Source organism: Perca flavescens, chromosome 4 (genome assembly GCF_004354835.1).
Source record: "Perca flavescens isolate YP-PL-M2 chromosome 4, PFLA_1.0, whole genome shotgun sequence".
In the NCBI taxonomy this organism is placed as follows: Eukaryota; Metazoa; Chordata; class Actinopteri; order Perciformes; family Percidae; genus Perca; species Perca flavescens.
Genome location: NC_041334.1, coordinates 23,954,359 through 23,964,160, shown reverse-complemented (window position 1 = coordinate 23,964,160; position 9,802 = coordinate 23,954,359). Strand labels below are relative to the sequence as shown.

At 39.5% G+C, this 9,802-nt stretch overlaps 1 protein-coding gene across 3 annotated transcripts in view; it reads left to right on the top strand.

The window, feature by feature from the left end:
* Positions 1-3,261: 3,261 nt before the first annotated feature.
* Positions 3,262-9,802, top strand: part of LOC114554347 (voltage-dependent calcium channel subunit alpha-2/delta-2) — a 49,742-nt gene continuing 43,201 nt past the window's right edge. For all 3 annotated transcript variants that reach the window (XR_003692407.1, XM_028576133.1, XM_028576134.1), the window contains exon 1: positions 3,262-3,636. Coding sequence is in view for 2 of the 3 variants with exons in the window: in XM_028576133.1 (XP_028431934.1) it covers positions 3,521-3,636 (116 nt within the window). In the remaining variant the exon portion in view is untranslated. The remainder of the gene's footprint in view (positions 3,637-9,802) is intronic.

The following is a 9,802-nucleotide window of genomic DNA, read 5'->3' as shown; positions in this document are numbered from 1 at the left end:
TTTTAGTTAAGATTTTTTTCACATAATCTGAAAGTTTACAGCAGAAAAACAGATAAAGATAGAGAAATAGATTGCCATGGATAGCCTAAATAGGTCAATAATTAAGTACATTAGTTGACTTCAATAATTAAATGGGTTGTGAAAGAACTAAAAACATTTATATTTTTCTATTGCCTCCTTAGCCGTTGAATAAATGGCATTCTCATGTTCACACTTGTTTTTATTTTCAACTCCTCTGTTTCCTATGTTTTTTTTGTCCTACTACATGTTTTATTTATTTTTTATTTATTGTTTATTTTTCATGCAACATTTCTCAATTTCTTTTTTGCATAGCATGTCTAAAATGTCTGACGAATGCAGTATGTGTTAGGTTATTTTGAGGTCTCCCATTGCCAGATGTATCTCTTAGCTCCATTTGTGTTGTTCCTGCACAGCAGTGAGATCATTGGGTACAACGATCAGAGCCACTATTATTATTAGTCGAGTTGAGTGATATTATAAATATTCAACCAAATGTTGTCTACCACTTTCAGCACCCTTGCAATTGCTCTAATCTGGATTATGTACTGATGTTTGACTATAACAGGCTGGACATGAGAGACATACTTAGACATGTCCTTATTATTAAATATTTTATAATATAATAATATGTAGGCAAAATCAGAATCAGAAAGGGTTTTATTGCCAAGTACGTTTTTTAACACGTACAAGGAATTTTTTTTGGTGTTGTTGGTGCACATCACACATTCTCTAAATGGAATATTAAACAATATAAGTAAAAATAAATAAAATAAAAAGAGCATTACAGCAGAGAGAGTACAGTGGCTCTTCGGCCAGGGGTGGGGTGTGGAGAGAGTCAGGGTAGTTTCCGGGCCTTGTAAATAAGGCTAGTGGCAGATGGGAAAAAACTGTTCATGTGGCGTGAGGTTTTGGTCCTGATGGACCTCAGCCTCCTGCCAAAGGGGCGTGTCTCAAAGAGTTTGTGGCCGGGGTGGGAATCCCGGCACGCTTCAGAGTCAAAATGAGAAATAGATAAAGATATTTCACACGAATAACGTTCACAATGCCTCTGTTCCATTTGAGTCAACCTGCTCAACACCAGCGCCTAAGCACTGTCGCAGCTAAATGGATGTTATTGATGTTATTAGTTACACCTGTGTTTAACAAGTCAAAATGTCTACTGATTAAATGTATGCTAGGAATAGTAAGGAGGGGACGAATGGAAAGGCCTAGTAAAAGGTAGGAGAGAAAAAGTAAATTATTTTTAAATGATAGGAAAATAAAGGAAGAAATCAATTTGATATTTTTATATAATGCTATTTTTTTATGCAGGCCTTCGTTTATTTTAATATTTTTCTTTCAGCACTTTGATTTTGGGCTATTCACTATTAATTTGACATTTTGACAGTTTTTAATTTTAATCTCCTTAAATAATTTAACACAATCTGTATTTATATGTAATAATGCAAAAGGGTAGGTGTGCGCACTTTTCATCCTATATTTAGGCCAGATGCAGGTAAACCAATTCATCTACACACTCCCAGAACCATACTGGACTGAAAAGCAATGTACAGGTATATGCACTTATGTATTCACTAATACTTTTTTACCCTATATTGCCACATTTTTCACATCTGGGTCTCCATAATTTAGTCCTTTACATGCTCACCTCTGGGGAGTACATGGTGGAGTACATGGTGGAATAACCTGTTAGAGCCACAGGAGAAGAATTTGCTGTTGGGTCCCCTGTTGACACCCTACCTACCACATGTGTACTTGTCGCCTCCAAGTTCCCATTTACTGTACAATGCCCACAGCAGACTATTCATAGCAGTTTCAATAGGTCTTTTTTTTTTTACAGCAGGCATGTTGACATGTCACTGTAGGAGAAGCCCAAATGGAACAACAACAATGCCTGCTTTCAGTTTTAGGTGTCCCAGTTTCATGGCCCTAGTGTTATACTGGCTTTCTGGACACTTAAATGGATCATTAATGTTTTAAGTCACACCAGTTAAAATCTGAAAAAAAGTCATATGTCCGAAATTCACACTACTTCATACTAATTTTATGCCGTATGTACCACTAATTGTCATGGATTACCATTTTAGCGGGTATAATAATTTACTATTTTATACAAACAGGAAATTATCAGTATGTGCAACATCATACTTCAATAAATTTATACTTTAGTATATTTTATTTTGTCATGATTTCAATGTGAACACATTATACTTCTGCTTAGAATTTGTGTGTGGTATAATTTGTTATGACAGTTGTAGCTACTTTAGTACACAATTATTCAAATTAGGTGGTGAGACTAGACTTTTGGGTCCTTTGGGGATGTGGTTCCCCAAAACTGGCAAAATGGTCTAAAGGTTTATCAGACAAGTCAAAAATAATGAATACTGAATACATCAATAAATAATATTTGTTGACTGGAGATTAAATATAAAATGTGGTAATGAAAGATAAATAGAAGAATTAAATGAAATAAAACGTTTTAATGTATTTTATCAACTGATATGAGAAGTTTAAGGTAAAAGAATGAAGCTTTACATTTATTTTTACACCAATTGTTTACTTATCAATATTATTTATTGATTCAGTTATATTTTTGATTTGTCTGGTAAGCTTTTACTGCATTTTGTTCAGTTACACATCCAACAGGGGCCCCAACTAGACAGAGCTTTTTTTTGTAGGGTCACAAAGCAAGGAGGTTTGATAGCCTATCACTGCATTGCATTTTATAAGCTTATCATATGATTTTAATTCCAAATCTTAGGTTTGTAGTTTGTAAGTAACAATATCAATGAAAATTACTAAACCAGCTGACTTCTGACATCTGGCATTCGGGTTCGGGGCACGGTGTGTAGGCCTAATGCAGCCTTGAGGGGTTGTGAAAGCATATTTATCTTTATTTTGTTGCATTCACGGACCCTTTAGTAGGCTATTTTAAACTGTTGCATCCTCCTGTCTTACAGTACACCACACAGAAGAACAGCGGTCAGTCTTGTATAAAGACTAAATGTATGCCGATGACAAATCCCACGTGGCTCTGCAGAGATAAATAAAGCCTAAACTAGATTATTCTTCTGCTCCTCTGTTGCCTGGTGAGCGTGAACGCGCCTGTCTCCACTCTCTACGCGCTGCTGATGAGATAGATAGATAGAGAGAGAGAGAGAGAGAGAGAGAGAGAGAGAGAGAGAGAGAGAGAGAGAGAGAGAGAGAGCAGTCGTGAACGCGCCGGCCTGTGTGTGTTGGTGGTGGTGTATATGTAGGAGCAGGAGGAGAGACTCTGCAGTGTCTTGGCAGCTGCGTTAGTGCATCTCCCACCGTCCGCGATGCCTCCGCGGCCAATGCCTGCCTCCTCCGCGTCCACTTGACAACAGAAACCGATATGAACTCGTTGGGAAACTGAGCCGGGACTCACACTTCACACTCGCTAGCTAGCTATATGCCCCGTTCCCCGGAGCGCTTCATCCAAGCACAGAAACACCGTGACGAGTATTGTTAATGGAAAATGGCGATAGGCAAAGGGTCTTGCAGCATCGTCTGCTTGGTATCTATCCAGATTATCTTGATTTCCAGCGCATCGTGGCCTGGAGCAGCGGGTCTCACATTCCCCCAGCAATACACGTAAGTGACGCTTACCCTGATTGAAAACATACCGGGGCTTTTGATGGGAGACAACTTCGGGCTTGTCCACTCAGCTCTGGTGTCAAGAGATACTTCACTCATCCTGTTTTATGTTCTGCTGTTATATAATTTGACAGTTTTGGCGATTACATCCATGTAAACGTTGAAGCTCATTGCTGTGTAAGGTGTAGTTCACTGTCTGGCTGGGCATACATAGGAAAGCTCATATCTATGGGAAAGCTATTCAGATCATTTACAGGGATATATTTATATGTGAAAAATCACATCAGTGTCTCAGTTAAACAGAATACCTCAATGTTGTTGTTGTTGTTGTTTTTTTTTTATCAAGTTGGCCTTTTTTATCAGATTAAATGTTTGTTGTTTTTCAACAATAATGTAGCCTCTCCATTATTAATGATAAGTTATGCCTAAATTGTCTCACTCAACGCTATAGATATATTGTCCTATTGCCTCAAATCAGATTCATGTTAATGTAATGTGATTGTTAATGTAATGCCAAATGAATCTCATTACTCGTTTTTTCTTTAACAAAAACAATGGCAACGATATAGAGATCTTTTCCCTGTGACACCTGTGATGCCATGAAGTTATAGGTGAGGCTGGCCATTGCTTTTATTAGTTAAAGCAGTCAGAGGCTCATGTATTAAACAGGCAACATTAAGTGTGCAGTTATTGTGAAACTGAAAAGGCCTTTCCCCCCCCAGCTTTCCCCTGGCTGTTCTTGTGCGCCAGTACTAGAATTTTCCATGCAGGCTTTCAAGTTTCTTTATTTTGTGAAACACTCGCTTCTCTTGCAACCTGAGAAAATCAACAGTGCAGTAACAACTTCTAGTAGTACAGCATGTTCAGTAGCAGTATAGGCCTACCATGTTGCATAGAAGAAGAAAGGTGTGGTTTTACTGTGAATTTCAGCTGAGAATGGCTTTAAAATGAGCATTTTATCTCTATTTTAATCAATCCAATGCTTAGTTCTTAATTATTAACCTTTTAACTCGTTGCTGTTAAGTACAGCTGGCACTTAACTTGAGACTACAGTTATCTGGGCCCACCTCCAGGCTCTGCAATCAGGCTGCTCTGGAGGGAGGAACAGGCCAGATGGTCCACTCATCTTCGGGGCTCACAGTGAGGGCTTTCTGGCCAATCACAACTGGCGATTCGAGGTGTATTTACCAATTAGGAAAGGGGTCTATGAATCAGGGAGGTGTGTGAATGTGAGTGTTTTATGATGAATTCAAGTAGGGTATAGCCGTTGTTTTCTCCACCTCCTCCTCCTTTCCGTTGATTTTTCTGCTGAGTGCTTTGAAACGGCTACATAGCCCTCTGCCCTGGGTCTCTTCATGTAAGCTAAATGAAGCAGAATCTCTACGCTGTCAAACAGCATCGCTTTCCAATTAAGAATTAATACTGCAGCAGTGAGGATTTATTCCCTTCGCCCTCTCTCACTTCGCCCTTTTCACTCCCGCCCCTTTAGTCTTGACTCTGTCCGTTGCATTCTGTCTCTGCATAAAGATAGGTAGGTAGATAGATAGATAGATAGATAGATAGATAGCAACCTTGTCACCTACAGAATATGTTTATATACTACTTAATTGCTCTTCAAGTAAGTTGTGGAAGAGTAATTACTACCTTGATCAGATTCACTGGCAATGCTTTTTCTTTTCTAATTTAGGATGTGTGACGTTCAGACACAGAGCAGGACTATGACACCGGAGGTTGGAGTTTTCCACACTTAGTTCATGTTCTATACAATGTTATATCAAGATAATGTTTGCTTGCTTTTAGCTTGAAATGAAAGCGTTAAAGGTCCAATGTGTAGGAATTTCTCCCATCTAGCGTTGAGATCATATATCGCAATCAACTCTCTCGCACCAGGCTGTTCAATGTACGTATTACAGCTATGGTAGCCTTCACGCTTCAAAAAGCCGCTCTCTTGCTCTTTTCAATATCCTTTTTCTTTTTCTGGGCGAAGAAGAAGTTTACTCCTGTTCCTGACATTTGGATTTTGAATACGTGTGGTCCATGTTTCCTTCTTCAAACTTGCCGGGGCCGGGAAGCTAAGATACCCATTAGCAGCATTAGCAGCACCTGTGAGTTTATCATGTGACAGCGAAAGGTGGAGCAGTATGTCCTGTATGTCCCTTACCGGTTAACGTATTTCAAGATGACGCATGAATCTGGAGAGTCTACCCCAGTTCATGCGAATGCAAATGTAAAATTTCAAGACAAACGGAATACTTGGAATTGATGGTGGAGGTACATATTCATGAAAAAGGACAAGTTTGTGAACGGGCAACACAGATTTTGATAATGAACAACTAAACACGTTACACACTGGACCTTTTAAAGAAAACATTTGAGAACCAATGGATTGGCCTCCAACCCTCTCACTGTTTTCGCTATTGGGGCTTAGCGTTGCCCAGAACGGTTGTGATTGGTTTAAAGAAATACAAACAAGCCAGAGCCCTATCCCAGAATAGATATGTGGTGTAGCCAGACCTCTACAGACAGCGCTGACAGTGCTGTGGCGGTCTGGCTATGCAAAGCTTAGTAAAAAAGTAGAAAACAGCACATAAAAGAAAAGGGAACGTTCCCAATGGGAACTCTTCAAAGGTCTTGTTTTGTGGGGTCAACAGACCAAAACCCAAATGTAATCAATTTACAATGATCCAAAACAGAGAGGAGAAGCTGATCCTCAAATTTCTTTCCACTTTTGCTTTAACTTTTAGGACATTTTGTTGGCTGCTGTCAATTAGTTTCCCCATGATCAACTAACCAATAAATCTACTAATTGTTTTAGCATTACTTGTTTTTGGTAGCCTGACAAGCCAGACCCACATCAAGATTTTGGGTCTGGGAACTCCCCATTGACAGGGCTCAATCCGAGGGGCGGGATAAACGGTTGTCTTTCAAATTCCCTCTGCACGCAATAGGATAGCGCTACAACCAGGCAGAGCAAGAAGAAGGTAGCGAAGCTAGTTGATAGATTAAACTTTTGCCGTATCCGGTCGGCAAAACTCCGAACACATCTTCCTTTTTTAAGAATGATTTCTGTGCCGTTCTTTGTTCTTTTCTCAAAGAAAAGATTAACTCCAAGTCTTCCAGAAGTCCGCTGTTCCCAGCAGCAGCAGCAGCCATAAGCCCGCCCACCGACTCTATACACGATGTGATTGGCCTGACCAAAATTTGTTTTTTCCAGCTCGCAAGCCAACGGAGAGTGCCTAGACCCCCCTGGCTGCAAATTAAATTTGCTGCCGCTAGGGTACGTCTACATTTCTAGGCTATGTTTTTGGTTGAATATTCAAAAAGTCTTTCAGTTTAAACCAGTGTTGGCTTTTTATCAAAAATTTAACCCAAATGTAGTCTTGCATATACTGACCTATCTCCACAGCACTGTGTCAGTGCTGGAGTATGGTCTGGCTACACCGCTTATCTATTTGGGGATAAGGAAAAAACGTTCTGGCTTGTTTGTTTCTTTAAACCAATCACAACCGTCCTGGGCTGCAGCAACGGTGCCCATGTAAAATAGATAGCAGAGATAGCGGAAGGGGAGGGACATCTGACACGTGAAAGATGCACTGGATGTCAGGCTTTATCCCAGCAAGGCACATCTGTTGAGCCAGACTAACCCAAACATGGTCTTTCCCTTCCCCTAGCTAAATGCTTTGAGTTGCATAATTATAACTATAAAAATGTTAATCATACTTTAGTTGTACGGAAATAGATGAAATTACACATACTGGCTATTGCAAATTAGTTGTATATAAACAGAATATTTAGAAGACTATAGTGCTAGATAGATAGATAGATAGATAGATAGATAGATAGATAGATAGATAGATAGATAGATAAATAGATAGATAGATAGATAGATAGATAATGTAGATAGATATGTACATAAAGCTGTAAATGTCTCCTTTCTCTGCTTCTTATGCGCCACCTATCGCTTTGCTACTCCACCCTCTCAACCTCTCGCTCTCTCTGCTGTAAGTGAATATGGGTCACATCACATAGTGCTTCTCTCTATCTCATCCCAGGGGTGTGTGACTAAAGCAGGTAACAGAGTAGAGACACAAGCGCGCTGTGCTGTTCAGCCGCTTCTTTGCAGCACTGCGATACAGAGTTTTCTGATGTCCCACAGGGCTCGAGAGGAGAGGAAATGGAGCACACAGTAAGAAACTTAGGATTGGGCTTCAGTTGTACTGACTCACATGGTGAAAGCTGCAGTTCTGTGGGCTACAGTCATGTAACAAACCTGATTTATTTATGCAGTAGGATTTTTACAACACTTAAACTAATTTGTGATTCAGTAGGTTTCTTGACTCTGGTCTTTTTCAAAAGATTTGGCAACCGAAAATGGCCACCGAATTCAGATAATGTCCGAAATTTAGGACTAAATTCCTAATGAAGTAACTTGCTGCTATAAACCACATCTACAAACTGAGAAATTCAAATATGCCATAAAATTATGTAGAATAGGCTGGCCAATGCAACAATGTAAACTTACGCTTACTGCCTTTTTAAAACATGACCAGTGCAGATAGATGAGTTGATGATCAGGTTCTCTGCTTTATTTATATTCTTTAAAACAAATTAAATCAGCGCAACACTTCACCAGACATTAATTTGAAATGCCTCAAAATTTGTTTCTTACAGTTTGATACAGATTGTGGCAAATATTTTATGAGAACCATCTCATACAGTGTAACATGCAATGAACCTGCAACACTGATAACGCTGTTATCGCACAGTGTATCTGGACTTTAAAGAAGCAAGAGCAACATACATCTGTTAAGAATAATAAACATTTGACTTTAATCAAAGTCATTGAACTTGTGCGCTCTATGTACATTTATGTTTAACCCTATGGTGTTGCTCATTTGTAAGAATCACTAGTGGTATCCCCAAAACACATCTGAAAGCATAATGGGATTAGAGAGCAACAGAATGTATAAAGTCAGTTTTGAGAATAATCCCAAGATTCCATCTGCAAGTATGCCTTTTTCTATCAAGGATGTTTTTATGATATTTTTTTAAGAATTATGTGAGAATTACAAGATGCTGACTCACCGTTGTCCTGCGTAATGTTTTATATTCGGAAATGTGTCTCTGTAGCTAGAAGAACTGCAGTTATCATTTTCATAAACATTTTCATTTGATCAGCCGAGGTAGTCTTGGTTAGCCTGCATGCCAGCCAAATTTAGCCCCGCCCACAACATTTGAGGTCGGGAAAATTGGTCTGGACTTGATCTGTTGTGGAGCAACTATGCTCGAACCAGAGCTGTTCGGACCAATGAAATAGTCAGGGCGGGCTTTATACGATGATGGACAGATGATCAACAGTAACGTAATCAACCACGTCACCAAAGAGCACTTGGGTTGAATTTGTTTACAACAAAGGTGGCTGCCGCTGGAAAATTGAGATGTGTAGATTCCGCCATCACGTCTGTTATAGAAGATATTGACAGCGCATTCATTTTAAAAGAGAAACAGAGAACCGTGATCACGTATGTATACACATTGCCACACCCGTCCGCACGACACGGAAACTGCCGCCTCTGCCTTTGCTCTATCACAGCCTGCCTTTGACTTGCAGCTTCTGTGACGTCTGTCTCCGTTGCTGATTGGTTGTAGGTCTATCCAATTGAGTACAGAGGCATTTTCTTTCCTGGCTCGGTTGAAACACGCCCCATAATCACAGCCCAATGGAGCAGTATCAGACTCATATTCTGACTAGAATCTGAGTATGACGACATCAGGCTAGGTCTTAACACATTGGTCTATGACAGATTGGTAGAAAATGAAGCTTAATGACAACCAAAATGTATTTTCAAAAGTGTTTTACACAAAAAAAAATACATATTGTTCATACCTTCGCAGTTGTCAATAGAATGAATAAAATATAAAATGAAGTCCTGCCTGTTGCTGCATGAAATCTTAGTTTTCCAGGCCACTCCATTAACTTGGCACATGACTACCTGAAAGTCAAGCATGCATACCAAGGGATGTCTGTTCATCAGCAGGTCTAAAAGTCTTTCTCTTGTGTTCAGCTCATAATAAAATCAAAAAGCTGGTAAATCAATAATAGTCAAATATAGGGTCCTCATTGTGAAGATTATCTTTCTGTGGATTTGGACAGTTGAGCTGA